Below are 18372 nucleotides of genomic sequence, written 5' to 3'. Positions count from 1 at the left end.
TTCTAGAAGATCAGTATCATTTTAACAGAAGGTTTCAGCATCAGACCTTTGTGTTAAAACGTACATACTTCTTGGCCTTCTTGAGATTGTTAATTTGCCTGCAAGTTTGCATATTTATTTGCAATGTTGTATTTATTTTTCACCCTTATGTATTCCTGACCTTACTTCATCTTTTGTTACTAAAATAATTGTAATTCATTACTATGAGCCTAATGAATGCACTTTCTGAATTGTATTAACAAAGTTATTGCTTTGTTTCCATTGTCTAACAACATTGAAGAGTTTTAAGGGAATTAAGCTTTGATTGTTTGATTTTGTTTCATAATACTTAACTAATTATACATTCACCATAGTGGCTATATGTAAGGCATTACCATTTTCAATCCAGGAAGCAATTTGTTTTTTAATGTAAAAACTTTTAATTAAAAGATGGGGAAAAATGGCTTTCAGAGGATTTGTAACTAGATTTCACACTAGGAAATGAATCCTGATCAATCAACACAAAGCTGTTACTAGTTTCAGAAAAGTCTGTCTGCCATTTAGTAATGCCTGTGCTAAAAATTTGGAGAGACTACAACTCAAATAAGTAGAAATCACTGATTATCTATACATTTACTGGGAAATTTTAGCAAACATATTGTAGCAGGTCTTTGGAAATTACCAATTTTACCAACATTTGATTGCTTTTTTCATTGTTCTTTCAGGGAGGTTGTCTTTTGGAGGGCGCAGGGGAAGCTGGGAGATATTTTCCATTGATCCTGATCTTTACTGCCTTAATTTGAAACCTTTAAAAACTGAAGCTTTAAAAAAAATCTCAATGTTTGAGTGATAGCTAATCAGAAACTGTTATCTCATTACTGTCACTTAATTTATAACCCACTTCTGAAAGATGAAAGAAGCAGTTCAAACAATTAGAAGGCCATAACTCAAGGATTCTTTTATTTTATTAATTTACTTTTATGGCCACCCATCTCCTCTTTGTTACTGCATAACACGTGATGGCTCTTTGTCAAGCTGAGCTGTAGGTAACCAGCAAGAAATGACCAATCACTTAATTGAAATTCATGAAAGTCTGGAAGAACAGAAAGCATTTAATAGTGTTTTTTTTTTCCTGGCAGATTGGGTAGAAAACATCCAGAGCTTCAGAAAATATTATTGTCATAAAATGCTCCGAAGTGCACTTCTTACAGTACATAAAATAATAATTTCACGTACAACTAAAACATTCCTGGCAACCCTATTGATATGTGAAGGAGATTTACTAGTTCTGTAACCAATCTTCAGTACACAACAGACAGAAAAATATGTGGAAGGGGCTTAGATGAATAGCTCCCTAATTCACAGGAGTATTAGAAAAGGAGGAGGCAAACACAATCAGATTTGCAAGATTCTGTAGGTATAGCCCAGCTCAATAAAAGTGGCTTTGGGAATTCCTGTGGAGTTGGTTTCCTGGTAAGGTCCACCTGGTAGGGTTGACATTATGTGCGCTCCCAGAAATGTATGGAATGACCATAATAAAGGATGTTCAACTGACAGTTCTCACCTATTCTCACATTTTATATTTGTGGTTCTTCTTTGTTTAATAAATAATATGACTGTTAATTGTAATCTAATAATTTTATGAACTTCCACGTATATTCCAACCCAAAACTCAGACTTTTTTCAGCATAAATATATGATGTGCCAGTAGAATAATCACAGCAGAGCTACATTATCAAAAACATCTCTATGGCTCTCTACGCTCAGCAAAGTCAAAGGCCCTGTGGAACAGCCAATAGCCAATCTTAACTAGTAAACCTTTTTTTTAACTGTCCCGAATTCTTCTATTTTGAGTAAATATATAAATATCAAAATTAAATATCAGCTTATAAATGTTAAAAATAATCTTACTTTCATCTCATAAATAGAGGGATAGAATCAAGATCACATGAAGTGTTAATACCACTTTATAATGCCATGGTAAGGCCACACTTGGAATATTGCATTCAGTTTTGGTCGCCATGATGTAAAAAGTATGTGGAGACTCTAGAAAGAGTGCAGAGAAGAGCAACAAAAATGATTAGGGGACTGGAGGCTAAAACATATGAAGAACAGTTGCAGGAACTGGGTATGTCTAATTTAATGAAAAGAAGGACTGGGGAGACATGATAGCAGTCTTCCAATATCTCAGGGGATGCCACAAAGAAGAGGGAGTCAAGCTATTTTCCAAAGCACCTGAGGGCAGGACAAGAATCAATGGGTGGAAACTAATCAAGGAGAGAAGCAACTTAGAACTAAGGAAAAATTTCCTGACAGTTAGAACATTAATCAGTGGAACAACTTGCCTCCAGAAGTTGTGAATGCTCCAACACTGGAAATTTTTAAGAAAATGTTGGAAAACCATTTGTCTGAAGTGGTGTAGGGTTACCTGCCTAAGCAGGGGGTTGGACTAGAAGTCCTCCAAGGTCCCTTCCAACTCTATTCTATTCATCTGAGTAATTCCACTGTTTCAGCCTTTCTTTCCCTACCCACACTTTCTTTGTGCTTGATATATATTATATTATTGTTAGCCCTAATCAAGCCACTGTAGGATGAATGCCTCTTTATTAAAGGCCATGGACTATACAGGTAGTCTTCGATTTACAACAGTTCATTTAGTGACCATTCAAAGTTACAACAGCACTGAAAAAGTGACTTATGACTGTTTTTCACACAACCATTGCAGCATTCCCATCGTCATGTGATCAAAATTCAGACACTTGGCAACTGACTCATATTTATGATAGTTGCAGTATTCCAAGGACTACTGTATTCTACCATGATAACCTAAAGTAGATTGTTAGATAGATGTTTTTTTTTGAGTTTGCAGTGTAGGTTGAAAGAGTGATGCCTGACCCAAACTCACCTAGATGCAACTTCTGCATCTAAGAAAGGTTTAAACTTGCTATTCCTAGTTTGTGTTGTAATGACTACCTACACTGGCTCTAGTATATATGTATGTATGTAATATGTAATTATTTGTGAAGTTCTTTATGTTCAATATCTGCTGTGAACGAATGTATATATATTTAGTCTTTTATTCAGCCTTGAGTGAATCTGTTTAATCTGCAAAGCCATACATGTGAATGCTTATTATTGTTCGAACTAGAAATATTTCAGGTTCTTTGTCCAGGATCTCCTATAGTTGGAACAAAAAAAATTCTAGTATAGAATTGCCGTATATTCTTATATACTTTTCCCTATTACTTGTGATTTAGGGATAGGCTGATACCTTTTAGTACAACAGTCATTGCCAGCTTTTCCATTATAAGTGCTTTTTACAGCTTTGTAAGTCAGCAGTAAAATGTACTTGTCCAATTTGAAACTTGGCATGTAACATCTTCGTTTAGAAGCTAACTTTTTCCCCCATCTGAAAATGTTCAGGAAGTAAAGAGATTAGGATGTCTCTTTATTCTCTTTGTCTAAGAGATATTATTTACAGCAAAAATTAGTTTGCTGGTTTTGCTGAGGTCATTGTTATTCTAGATTGAAAAGTAACCATTTCTCTTATGTGGGGGGTTTTGTCCCAACCCTTTCCTTAAGAACTTCCATTGTTTTTATATGCCAATATCTTTGTCTTTTTTCATATCTGAAATTAAATACCATAACAGTCATTTAATCCTGTTAATAAAATAACACTTGATCTATTCAGTTGGTTAATTTATTGCCATTCAATTAATACTGGTAAGCTCTAATCAAATCAGCTGATAGAATATAATTAAATGCAGCCATGTTTTAAACAATAAAGATGAAAATATCCAAAATAAAAAAAAATCCAGAGAGATGTAAAAATAAATACTATAGACATAGCATTGAAAAAAATATTTCACCTCTCGGCTCTCTAACATTGATATACACGTATGCTTGAAATATGCTTAGCATTAAAAGAATCAATATGCTAAAAATATTAATATGTAGCAAAATATTTATTTTATCTAGCAAAATAACTATAGCTTAGACTTATACACCATTTCACAGTGCTTTGTAGCTCTCTATAAGCATTTTACAGAGTCAACATATTACCTCAACAATGTGGGTCCTCATTTTACTGACCTTGGCAAGATGGAAGGATGAGTCAACTTTGAGACTTGAACTCTTGGCAGTTGGCAGAATTAGCTGCAGTACTACCTTCTAACCATTGCGCCATCACACAGGCTTCTATCAACTAAATAGTATCATGCAGACTTTCCAATAGGGTTTTGAAAAAGCCAGATCATTAATAACCTACCATCTGATATAGGAACACTGGGAGTAAGAATTCTAATTATTATCTTGGAGTAAGAATTTGAAATACAGAAAGTCCTTCAGTAAATTTTAGGATCAGAATAGTTCATAACATTAGCTGTGAAATCTACTACTACCAGGTTTCATGTAGGAGGAAGAATCAGGCAAGAATTTATGTAAATGAAAAAAACAACCTATCCCAAGGCCAATAAAATATTCCCAATAAAAAATAATCATGGAAAAGAAATTCTCCAATATGAGATGCACTGTAGGGGAATAAAATAGATGTCTAAGAAAAGAAATACTATGGAATCTCCTAGATATTTTCCTTTCTTTTTTTGGTCTTAAAAATAATTTTAAAAAATAAGCACATAAGAAGGACTTATTTGCCAATGTAAATGGCAGAAGGCCAGATGGTGATTTCATATAGTGATGTTTCAGAAAGCATAGTGATATAATGGTGTTGCTTTAGCCCAAGCAATACTTCTGAATTATATGATTGGCATAAAAAGAGCTAAGAAGCTATTATGATTTCTTCTTTCAAGGGAACCATCCTTCATATATCAAATTTATCATTAGACTCCTATATTTACCAATGCCATTTTGACAGTTATTGAATAATATATAGGTAGACCTTGACTGTGTGACTACAATTGGGACCAGAATCTTGGTCACTGAGCAAAGTGAGATACCAGTCTTTGTTTTCTTTGAGAGCAAAAAACAGATTTCAACTCAGGGAAAGATTTCAATTCCCCTTTGTCCATTTCACTTGGAAACTTCCTTCCAGCTTCCCAATTGACTTTTTGGGGAAGCTGGCAAGGAAGACTGCAAATGGTGATCACGTGATCACAGGGTTCTTGGCAACATGTTGTAAATTCAGGCCAATTGCCAAACATCCATAATGTAGACATGTGACTGGAGGAGGACAACATTTTATGACAGCTGGAACTGCTTTATGGCTCGTAAAGCATCCTTTCCAAGACCATCATAATTTTGAATTATTATTAAACAACCAATCATAAGTCAAGGACTATATGTGTAACATTAGCTATAACATTTTTTCACATTTTTATTATTTTTTGCTTTGTGATTTGTGAGCAAAATTTCTAAAGAGTACATTTAATCAGAATGTATTGCCATGTATTTTTCTTCAATGTTAGCAGTCGCATGAAGGAAAATTGCAGCCTTTTTTCCAAATGGACCAGTGGCAAGATTAACCAATAATTGAATTTATTAAGACACAAACATTTAATTGTACAGGTAGATACAATGAGAAGACAATCATTATAGTAATTCTGGGTCTCTATACGTACTTAGCTATTCCTGATAAACGGTTTGGACTTTTACTTAACTTTGGTTACTTAACTTTTAATGCAGCTCAATGATGTATTCCACCAATATTGGAAGCAAAACAGAGGTCTGTAGTAATGTTTTTTATTTTTCTACAGGGACCGAAGCAGAGTTTCAATGAATCTATAATAACGGAACCCTGTGTGACTGGGGTAAGTTCTTGCACTTTACTGCAACAATTGTTTCTGACACTATATAATATCAGAATATTTGTTCTAAAAATTTTCAAACAAATTAATTATTTTGAGGAGGAATTTCCTGTTCCAAGTTTGGGGATGTAAATTCTATTTCTCATTCTTTGGTTTGGTAGGTTAACATCCTACATTTCAGCTGTCTTTATGGTCTGATTTTTGAGGTACATCTGTTCAAGTCATTTGAAATAATTTCAATTATTTTTACATGGAGATATATATTTAGGAGGGGTGGGTGTATTCCTGACAGAATAGCTATTCACCTTCAGCCATGGTAATTATATTTTAATTCTTAAGCAGACTATGATTTTGTAGGTCACATGGTAATTGCCCTTGATCTGTGCAGTGTAATTAGCTCGTAATCGGGAAGAACATGTAATCACATGGCTCTTTGTAAGACCTTTAAACATAACAGATCAGATTTTATGGCTGACAGAATAGTGACCTGAGAATGTAGGATGAATGACAAGAACAGTAAAATATGCTAGGAGGTGCTAATACAAAGTGACAATTGAAGGAAGTTTTTTCTGTCTTGCAGAACACAATTGGGAAGGAAAGTGTGGCAGGAGGCTCCACCAGTCATATATCTTCTGATCATTCGTCTTCTCTCCGTGTAAGCGTCAGATCAAGCGCACTTCTTTTGCTGTTGGTGATTGCATTCTCATTCTGTTGGTGCCCACTTTCAGAAGAAACCTTGTATCTGCTCTAACAAAAGGACCCATAAAAAGAAAAGAAAGGAAAAGAAAAGAAAAATAAATTGATCTGTCTATCCTCCATCCTCCTCTGTTGTTGATCGAAAATTACAGTTCTAGGAATTAAGTTGAAACGCTCCGCTAAACAATAGGACTGGATCAATGTTGTTGTCATTATCATCATATTATATCATTACTATTCTTTTCTATTTTCAAGGAAAGGTTCTTAGAAGCTTTGCATATACTAGATGCGACACCCACATTCCAAACAGAGTAGAGTTTTGAACAGGCAGTGTTTGAAAAGAGACAAATAATTTGCATGTAAACCATTCAAGGTTTATTCTTTTCTCTCTTCCTCATTTTACCCCACCCCCCCACCCTCCCTGTTTTAACCTGGACCAAGAAGAAATAAATCAGACTCTTAAAGTCCTATTTTTTTTGTATTTGTCACCCAGGAATTTTTCTTTTGCCAAACCCATTAAAATGAATGGGATCTACTGTACACCATCATAGGTTTCAGTTATTTCAATGTTACTCAGATAGAATCTGGGGACAAACCGTGGTTTCCAACAACTTGGAAACATTGCCAGAATGGTTAATAATTTAATGGTATGTTTATTCCCGATAGATTGGGACCCAGTTTAGAATGTTTGAAATGTATGTATTGAAAGCCTAGATACTGGATGGACTGCATTACAAGATTTTTTTCATTGCTCCCTTTGGAGATAAGACGCTGTACAGCAGGCAAAAAAAAACCCTGCATAAATTGCCCCTTAGCAGGTTTGGGCTTTTTAAATTGAAAAACAGTAGGTTGAACATATTTTGAGGTGATTGTGGATCAGGCTTTTGACATGCTATGAACGTCTTCCTGAAAGTTTTTTTTTATATTTAACTTATTCATGTTTGGCTACCAGTATTTTGCTGTTTTAGCATTCTCTTCTATGTTTGTATATGTATGTAGTTTTGCAGTCTAAAATGAGAAGCCATTGTAAATCATAGCAGTATAATACACATATTTTCTTCAAAACTTCTTCAGAAATATAAAATAATATTAAACTTTCTAATGCTATTTTTATTTTTGTGGTTATGCTAATTCAGCCTTAAGAAAGGTATTTAAAAACTACATTAAGAAGAAGCAACTGTTGTAATGCAAAATTTGTTTATCTTTCTGAGGATATATTTTAAAAAAAATAGAAACTTGCTTTTGTTAAAGAATTTCAACTTTAGCATTGTTGACCTTCTTTCTGTAATTATAAAGTTTAATTATTTAACTGGTGAATGAGTAAAAAGTATTGAATTTTGATTATTTAAAAAAACACCATATCTATTAATATTTACTCTTAGAGAAAGATAAGTATAATTGTTTGCTTTTAATTTCTTGACCCAATACAGAAAACCGTAAGCACAGGCAGAAGGCTGTATCATGTTTCCATATTTTCAGAGATACATCCAATAAAGATGTGAACACATAGCATTCAACAGATCATAATAGTTTCTTGTATGTGAAATTTTCTACCCACTTATTTTTGAACATGAAAATATTTCAGCTTTGGTAAACATTTAATCCTCTGGACAGGGGTAGGTGCACAAAAAATTACCTTGCACTGGAACCAGATACTAAAGATTGAATCTGATACACTTGTTGCGAAACCAGTTTTAAGAATTGATCAATGCTGCCTAAAATCCCAATAATACTGATCCAGGTGTTCTCAACTTTCCAGGTGGGCACTATACGCATGCACACAAAAACACACATTCTCCATAACCAAGTATTATTTCATGTGGAAAAATTATTCCTGACTTGGTATAGTTTTTTTTTAATATGTACCATTTAATATGTACCATTTTCCTATTAAAACATATGTGACTATGGCAATGTATAACTTTATGTATGCCATGTTCATATATGTATTGGAAAATGGAGCTTCTTGTGGTTCTTTCTGACATTTGTTGAAGGCATTCCATATTATGTTAAATCATTTTCCCTTGTTTAACACAATCAAGATGTTATATAATGTCAACTTCTTATAATTTGAAAGCAACAGATAGACAAAGATAGAATAGACCTGCTTCCATTATCTTGCACAATGTATGGAAGTAAAGTCTGATATCATAGATGCAAAAATACAATCAGGATAATAAATGGTTTGCTTCTAAATGATATAATTTGAATTGTACAGGACTGTGCAGTTACAACCAAGTCTATCATTTTCTTTTTTCTTTTCAGTTTAAATTGGTGAGAAATGGGAAGTAAGATCAGAATCTTTATTGTTTACTTTAAAGGGTTCTATTTGAAATAGATTCAATTATTTTGAGCTACGGTCTTGTCCCTGGTTGATCTGTCAAAGATAAGAAGATTTTATTCGAATTCTAAAATAAAGTACTCAAACTTCAGGTATCAAATAGAAACAACTTGTTTTAATAAACTGATAGGTTGGCAGCTTTTACTGAAAAAGTAATGGCTATTGAGCAGTAATGCTTAGCTCTTATTTAATGAAGACTGGCAGAATTCTATGTAAGACAAAATCCATTATTTAAATTTAATTCCAAAGAATTATAGAATGTAAAGATTGGAAGGGATTTCTACCCAACTCCCATCCAATACAGGGAAACACTATACTGTAGCATTATTACAGAGAGCTATCCAGCATCTCTTTAAATGTCTTCAGCAAAGGAAAACTTCTCAAGATAGTCTGTTCTATTCTTGAAGAGTTCATACCATTGGGAAATGTTTACTGATGTCCAACTGAAATCTAGTTCCTTGTACTTTAAGTCCATTGTCCTTTTTTATGAAACGTTACGCCCTGCCCTGTTTTCTACTCAAAAAGCCTTAATATATATGAAGACAGCTAACTATACTTCCTTTTCCAGGCTAAATATTCCCATTGCATCCAAACTTACCTCATAAGTTTTTTCCTTCACTAAGTCTTGGTTGCTCTGCTTTGGATATGCATCAGTTTAATGTCCTAAAATGTGGTGCCTGATGCTTATGATGCTTATGTAGTATTGACATTCCAGTTTTCTCCAGATGTGCAACCTATGGCTGTATTTGCTTTTTCTTTTTCCCTTACATTTCTTTCCACTGTTAGCTCCTAGTCATCTTGTGATCTACAAGACATCCATATGCTTTTTGCATGTAGTTCTATCCAGTACAGTTACCCACATCTTGTCCCTTTGATTTTTACTACCCAAATGTACTACTTTTTATTGTTTTATTGTACAACTGTTTTTTTCTGTGCAATATTCTCATTTTTATAGATCCTCCTGAATTTTAATTCTATATTTAAAAGGTTTTATATCCTCTTGTATATGTGCATAGCATATCTATACTGTGATTGAATTTATCAATTCCTTGTTTAACTTGTTTATCAATTCCAGTTTAATTTTATTGCATAGGCAAGTTAGAATTATGCAAAGGTGAGCATCCTATGACTAAGATGTGATTATTAATTTATTTTTTTCTTGTTCTTAAGAAATTCCCCAGCTGTTCCAAGCCAACAATTTTTTAAAAAGACATGATTCTTCATTGTGAGATCCAAATAAAGATTTTTTTTAATGAACAAGGTCTAGTCAAAGGTTTAAATTTGGCTATTAGAATCTTTAACACTTTATATGACTTTGTATTATTTAAGTAGCACTAAATATATAAATGATTTGTATTTATTAAAATAGCATAAGTTCTAATCAAAACCAGAAAATTATTTTCTACTTAAGTGTGCATCCAGAAACCCACCTTATTCATTAAATAACAATCAGCAAATCATCTGTGTCATTTTTTTAGTATAAAGTTCAGGGAATTTTAGACTATTATAGATTAGTAATTTTAACCCTTTTGCTCCCTACAATTCTTAATTTGGACAAAATCAAATTAGGTTTAGGTTTGTCATTAACATTGCCAAAGACATGAAATAAATGCTAACTTTTAAAAATTAATTTGTAGGATAGGTATGAAAGGCCCAATCCAGATCAGAGCCCTCTATTATATAATTAAGTGATAATGTGGATTAGATCCTCTGTTTTGTATGTAGAGGAATAAGTTTTAAAAGAGCTGCTTTTACTTAGACCAAAGAATTGGTTATATTTCTCTTTGGAGAAGGAAGGAAGGAAGGAAAAAAAGGGAAAGAAAAAAGAAAAGAAAGAAATAAAGAAGGAGAGGGAGAAAGGAAGGAAGGAAGGAAGACACTTGGAAATAAAATTGCAGCTCATATGTAGAAACGTGTATTGAATGATGTAAAAGTTCAGCTGTGATAATCATCATCTTGAATACAATTAATCCCAGCTTTCTTCTTTTAAAAAAATGACTTCTTCTATTAGAGTCAACAACGCTTAACAGAAAAATGGCAGATAGAGCTTTCATTCACTCTCCATTGTGCATCCTGGACCTACTTTCTCCATATTTTGGATCTTGGCCAGTATTTATATTGCTTGTTTTACTTGTGTGATTCTCTGTAATTCAAATTGAAAACTATTGATCTCATGTTTTAATTGACCTTTGATTTTAAAAGCATCATAAAATTCTTAAGTAGTTGTTTCACTAATAAATCCCTATGTATTAAAATCAAATATAGGAGTTGCTAGGTGTCAGGCAGCATATAAATTTAATAAATTATTATTTTTCAGAAACAATGTTTCTGTAACCATTCTGTAACCAACTTACAAACCCTGTAAGTTTATATTATTTCTATTTCCTTCAGTACTGACACTTAGTAGTTTTCTACAGTATATTCTCATGTAGCTGGAGATAGGATTGCATCTTAAATTGCTAGTAAAACAAGCAAACAGAAAAAAAAAGATTAGTTTTAAGCTATTATCTTTGGATAAATGCAGAGCTTTTTTAAAAGAAAATAATATGGCATTGACAATGTCACTTAGAGCATTGACTTTGTCAACAGAATCACTAGTTTGAAGTAAGTTGTTTTTCTGATGTTTCTTTGCCCATTTCTGCCTACTCCAACTGCATATTAAGTGCTAGGCAATCCAAATTTTTTTTTTCCTTGAGTTCTCATTGTGCAGCATGAATTTCCAGATCTTAAGTTACTGTGAAGTTAGGATATGTCAGAAATCTCCTCTTTCATTGCAAAATCCCATTTTGTGGAAGGGGAATGCAACAGCAGATTCCTCACTTCAAACACCTAAAGCTCTACATCTTAAAAGATCTTGGTTATATTTTCAACCAGTTATGAAATAGAATACATCAAATTCATCCAAAAACTTGAAATATATTTCTTTACTTTACAATGCCTCACATCTTAGCTATTTCGTATTACCTGTTGTGAATATATTTTTAGGGCAAGCAATTTTAAACAGTTTAGTATGTAGATGCTCAGGGATCTGTTTTAAAGGGCAAGATCCTACTCCAGAATATATGTGGGAATGCCTTGAATCTGGTATGTTTTTTCCAGAGATCATTGGCAGGGAACTCAGAAAAGGGTATGGTTACTTTAGGCCTTTTCAGGGGCTGCTCTCTGTGTGGCTACCCATGCTGCATTTATGTTTTGCCCTTCAAAACTGGTTTTCTGCACAACCCTATTAGTTAGTTTCTGATAAGACTGGAGTCTAGCTTTCAGCAATCATTATCTTTCCTCTTGCATTATGCATTTCTCAGATTCCAAGCAACGTATTCCAGCCCTCCATTTTCTATAACATCACCTCAAATAAATTTGCTTGTGATGAACGTGGCAGAAAATTAATCCAGCTGACTGTGAAGGATTTCTCATCTTTAAATATTTGCTTTCACTTACCAGCTCGCTTCCTTCTATGACATTTCAATTAGTGGCCATTCAAATACGTTCTGACTTCAGAAGGTCATTATTGTTTTGTTCTTAACTGGATTCGGCCTCTTTAAAATCACTACTGTATTTTTTTCCCCCTCTCATTTCCTACATATTTATTGGTTTTTATGCAACAGAAATTTAATCTTGCTGTAACCTATTAAAATATTATTAAATCTTCCCTGATCAAGGCTGTTGCTATTGTTTGCCTGAAAAAAAGTTATTTACTATTTTACTTTATCCCAGGTTGATCATCTGAAATCAAAGTCTAGGTTTATAATGAGAAATATTTCTTGTAATACTTAAAGTTGGTTTCTGTTAGAACCCTGATTACAATATAATAATTAGATCAATCCAGTCTATGTTTCAGAAAATGATTGTCCAATGGAAAAAGGAAATCTATGGAGCATTTTTTTCCCATCATTCAGAATTTGTAGGTCTTTCATATCTTTTCTTTTGTATTGCCAGATACAATTGGCATTTGGATCTTTGCCAGATATAAGTAAGGTTTTACTCTTTTTCAAAATTGATTCAAATAGGAGAGAGAAGTAATTATTTTAAAATTTCATAAATCTCCTGCTCTTTCCTCCCAAAAGGTTTTTGTGACTATACCAGCTGAAGTCTCTATCTTTCTTCTGCGGGAGGCCAATAGAGAAGGTGGTTTTTTGTCATGCAACCATTTAGAATTATATATTGCCTCAAAATAGCAGCCAAATTTCCATGAGTACAAATGGGATTTTTTTTCCCTATCCAGCTTTGCCTTATTTTAATGGCTTTAAGTAACTGCATTACCCCTTTGCTACTGCTTCCTAATCTGTCAAACAGGGAATTTCCTATAGCCTGATGAAAAATTGGGTCATGTACTTATATATGATTGGTTTCTTAAAACCCTTCCCACCCTGAAGGACAGTCTAATTTCCTTTCTTGATGATGATGGATCTATGTACTATCTTAAACTTCCACTGAAAATATTTAATCAAGGTGCATCCTGAAGAAGTGGTTTGATGATGAAGGATATCCAAAGCTTGTGGGTATTTCTGTCTATTAGGCTGACTTATAAACAGATGTCGGCAATTACTATTGCCTATCCAATATGCCTGTTTTAGCAATATTTGTGGTTTTGCTTGTAATGATGAGTTTCAGGATTTTTCTTTCACAAAATACAGGACCATGGGGAAACAAATATTGGTTCACAGGGACTGTGATAATGCTGCTGCTCCAATTTCCATCCAGTAGCAGTAAATCAAATGTTGGAGGCAATGATCTGTTTAAAAAACATTGTGCGTTCACGGAATATATGGCAAGGGAGACTATATATCGAACAGATGATTGAAACTGAATGAGTGTATCACTGCAAAGCTAGATCATGAGAAACAATAATTGTGAGTATGACAATTGGGAACAACATTCATTGAGACTCTTCAGTCACATTCCAATATATATATTTAGGACTGAAGACCCAATATAATGGTATTGGTTGTCATTTCACCCAAATATACCTCAAAATCTAGCTGAATGTAGTTAGAAGATAGGGCATTCTCCTTCATTTTAAATTAGAATTGGAATCTAATCTATAATTTGATTCTCTTTATTGACGAAATACAAGTAATCCTCGGATAATAGAAACAGGCCATTCCCTTGCAATTTGATTTCTCTGCATTTTGGTATGTGGGCCATTCACCCATGCAAGTATGTCACTGTCCTTTTCTGCATGATCAAACATGTCAGCCACCATTTTTCATTTACCTAAGCCACAGGTTATGTAACCTAGGAACCACTTATAGCAAATTTTCTATATCAGGAAAGGATTAAACCACAATAGAAGCATCTTCTCATTCTTCCTTGTCTTCCTCATGCTTATGAATTTCCCACTGCACCTGATGAATTAAATGGGCAGAAAGGTCGGCAGTTCGGCGGTTCAAATCCCTAGTATAGGTCTCCTGCATGAGCAGGGGGTTGGACTAGATGACCTCCAAGGTCCCTTCCAACTCTGTTACTGTTAAACTTGATATAACACAGCAGGCACTTACGTTGTATGCTTCTATTCTAAGATGATTCTCTTGGGCTTTTTTCCATTTAACAATTTCAATACCCAAACAATTCATACATTTCAAACACGGTGACTAATCAAAAAGAAAAAGCAACAGATCAAACAGATTTCTACACTAAATGTAGATGCATGAAAGGGTGAGTAGTAGAAGATTGTATCTAGTGTACAGATAGTAAGTTCTTTTAGCTTTGACTAATTTCCTATGTGTGTTGTGGAAATCAGATGGTTCTGATTCTAATGATGTTTTCAGACAAAAGCTTGTAGTGCTGTCCAATAGTCTCATCCAACTATTCCAATTTCCCTACTGTGATAAACAAAAAGTGGGTGATGTATTCCAAAACATGAGTAGGGTGTATTACATGCAGAGCTATGACGTTTTAGTAAAATTCCATAGGCAAGGCACAGCAAGCCAAATTACATTTCTTCTTGGAAATATCTTTGATGTTGTTGTTCCAGGATCCAAAAATTTATCAGAATAGAAGTCTTTACCTATTTTGTCTGTTGAATGAGTGGCATATACATTATTTTAATTAAATATTCAAGACTGTTCATATGTTCAGCCCATAACACTCCAAGAGTTAAAGCAACATTAATGCAGAGATCCAGATTCAAAGGGTAAAATACATTAGAGTATGTATGGGCACTGTCACGAGCACTTAAACCAAACATGCATTTTCTTGGGCTCACATGGCAGCTGCAGCTGTTATACCTCTAAATTGTATGATATTGTTTACATCATATGTACAAATAGTCCCACAAGAAGCCTAATTCATCTGTACAGAATACTGCAATATTTAAGAGTAATTTGTTTACCAATGAAGTTACATTTTCATCTAGGATATTGAAATAAGTGACTTTCCCCATATCAAAAATAATTGTCTAAATGTTATGCTTTGTCTAAGCTTATGTAAAAATAATGGCAAAAAATAATAAAATATTCAATTTCTAAACTACTCTTCACAAATGTTTCTGTTTTTAGTATTTGAGGATCAGACAGAAGGTAAATACAGTGGTAAGGGTACAAAAAGTGTATGATAGTTACTTTTTTCTCATTCTGATTGTTTACATTTTTCCTTTAATACTCATACACCTGTCTATGAAGCAAGGAACTTCAAGATTTTTTGTGAATTAATATTCCTGCCTTACTAGACAGAGAGCCTGCTAGTAATCTCTGTATATTCTTTTTTTTCCCCACCCTTACAATATTGCTCAGAAGGAGGCCCAAATGCCTTCAGATATTTCCTGAAGATCCAAGAAAGCACTGACTGTCTAATGGGATTTCTTTGAAACCATATGCCTCAAGTTAAAGTGAAAGTATTAGTTTTGGTTAATCTTACTCAAGTTGGGGAAAGGGCCTGTTTCCTTTGCCCAGGAATATATAAACATTTGTGTTATTTTTGTATAATTCAAGTTGTCATGAACTGTCACAGAAAATATAATACATAGTTTGTATTAAATAACACTATATTCTATTAAACTATTATAGGGATGATTTGGAGTAAGGAGTAAAATCAAAGATAGCTTTTGATTACAGATGATGAAAATACACTGAATAACCTCTAGAATATAAGGGCATTTTTTTCTAGGTATGGTTTGAAAGACAAATTTGTCTTAGTTTCCAGTTGAAGGCAGTCTAAAAGTGCATCTTTTACTATTCTGATGTAAATTATATGTATGTTGTCCTACAAAATTCTGTGCCCTCCCTTCTTGCAGTTCAAAATTTGTCAGGTATCTCAATTGTTCTGCTGGGTACAAAGGTGTCTGCAGGATATGGTTTAAAAAAAGCCAAGATGGTAGCAATACCGATGTGATAGAATCTCCTATTTTTATATGTGAGTCTTCCATCACATCAGCATGGCAGTCAGATTGACTTTTTTGGCTATATCCTGTGGACTCCTTTGGCTGGGTACATTGTTGTTAAGGAACAAATACCATAGTACATTGACTGTTCACACTGACATGTTAATGACATGTTAAAGACTTGAAGTAAGGACTTGGATAGTCCAAATTTTGGAAGTGATTTTGTGATGTTTGATTTTCTTTTCCTGTTGGCATAATGCTTGTACGCTATTAAAAAATGTACATACCGGAAAGAAGGAAAAGCCACCAAATGAACGTTGTCTCTTTTTTTATTAAAAATTATAGTAAGAATTATTCAGCTTTGTTGTGTGGTTTGTTTTTCACAACTATGCAGCAAGACAATGAGAAATAATGTTGTTTATCTGAAAAGATAACACTGATAATCTGGAAAGTTAACAGGAAGAAACTGTTCATAAACACTGTAGTTTTACTGTTCCGCATATGTATCTTGCATTGGGACTTGTGACATAAAGCCGTAGATGAGTTACATTTTAAAGCAAGGCAAAGACGCAGACAGTAGCTGGCATTGCTAATTGGGCAGCATGCCCTTCATATAAAGAATGACCAATGGATATCAGATGGAAATGGTTATGTGAAATGAACAGCACTAACCATCTGCTCCTAATTTTCTTCATTGTTTTCAAATCGGCAGGACAAAAACTGGAGATGATGAAAATAGGAATATGTGAGAAAAACAAAGGAACTTGAAATTAGGGAGCGGGGGAGTACTATGCTTTTAATTTAAAATGGGGAGGGAAATGTCCTGGTAATGTTTTAAGGAAAACAATGTGAAATCTCTGGGACTGAAGCTGAAGTTTCATGCTGAACTTATCTGGGGCTAGGTCTTCTGAATGCAGTAAAATGCACTTCAAAGTAAGCATGTGTAAATGATTTGCATACATCATTGATTTTGATGTCAGTGATACTATTCCACAATATGCCTGCAATTTTTCTGAAGTCAGTGGCAGTTTTCCTTTATTTTCTTAAGATGTTAGTGTTAGATAATAGCATTCCCCAGTGGGCTTCATGTCAATAATTCTGTAAAATTCATAACTCGAACAGTCTGATGTTACCGAATGCAGCAACCATCACCTTTGCAACATATCTTTTGAAAAGAACATTAAGCATATTAAATCTGCATGAAAAATAGTTTACAATAGAGCTGCCACTGGCGGGTGAATGCAAAATAATAAATATCAATTCTTTTGTGGCACCTTTAGGACAAAATAATGTTTTTTAAAAATGTTTTCCTTATGATAGCTGAACCCAACTGCAGTTCTTGAATATGTTCTTATATATTGAATAATAAGAAGAGTGTACTCTTCTTATATATTCAAAGCTTGAACTATATTTATTATTTATTTTGGGGAATTAGTTTTTTTTTAACCTCTCAATTATTTCATTTTGAAATGGTAAAACTGCATCTCATATTTATAGAGGGTCAATAAAAATTGTTTTTATTGCTTACTCAAAAATTTTCTCAGAATAAATTCAGAGGTGAGAAACATGGAATGTTGAAGTTGACAAACACTAACAGTAAAAGCTTGTTTTTCATCTCCTCTCCTTTACCAATTATGATCTTTCTTGTTTTCCAGGATTATATCCTTAAAAAATGCTTAACATGTTCAATTTTAGAATAAGAATTGTACTGTGCTCTTATTAACGGACTGACCATTATTTAGTGATGGAGCATTAGCCTTGTATTCAGAAAGCCCAGCTACAGTCCGCTTGTGAATTTCACCAGTTATAGCTAATGACAAAAAAAAAAAAAAAAAAAAACCCTCTGCTGGAGATCTTATAAAGATACAATCAGTCAGAGTAAGTAGGTCAAACCTTGATGAATTTGGACTCTGCCCTTGAGTAAGGCAGCCTTCAATCCCAAAGTTCCTGTCCATTAAATAGGGATACATATTTCCTTTAAAGCCCAGGGCTATGAACATCAAGACCAGGACAAAATAAAAGCGATACAATTTTAAACTAATTAAGTGTAGTTAATAGACTAATCTGTATATGTTTCATAATATAAAAGAGTTCCAGAGTTGGGGGTGGGGATTTCATCCAATACATTAATGGGTCAATAAAGGAAAGATTCTAGCCTGACCTACTTTTAATTTGATGGAGAGAGAAAATTTGTACTGAAACTTTTTTTAAAAAAGGTAAAAACTAACAGAAACTAATCTAAAGGAAGAAAAAGAAAGAAAGCCAAAAAAAAAAAA

General features: G+C 33.6%; 1 protein-coding gene across 1 annotated transcript in view; it reads left to right on the top strand.

Moving 5' to 3' along the window:
* The window catches only part of GFRA1 (GDNF family receptor alpha 1), a 246857-nt gene extending 240365 nt beyond the window's left edge, over positions 1-6492 (top strand). The window contains exons 8-9 of the mRNA XM_070944987.1: positions 5691-5744; positions 6322-6492. Coding sequence (XP_070801088.1) covers positions 5691-5744; positions 6322-6492 — 225 coding nt within the window. The remainder of the gene's footprint in view (positions 1-5690; positions 5745-6321) is intronic.
* Positions 6493-18372: the final 11880 nt, after the last annotated feature.

The sequence above is a fragment of the Pituophis catenifer genome, unplaced genomic scaffold (genome assembly GCF_029215685.1).
Source record: "Pituophis catenifer annectens isolate HBS135680 unplaced genomic scaffold, rPitCat1.0.hap2 SCAF_6, whole genome shotgun sequence".
NCBI lineage: Eukaryota > Metazoa > Chordata > Lepidosauria > Squamata > Colubridae > Pituophis > Pituophis catenifer.
Note: the sequence above shows the minus strand (reverse complement) of the source record. Positions and strands in the feature narration are given on the sequence as shown.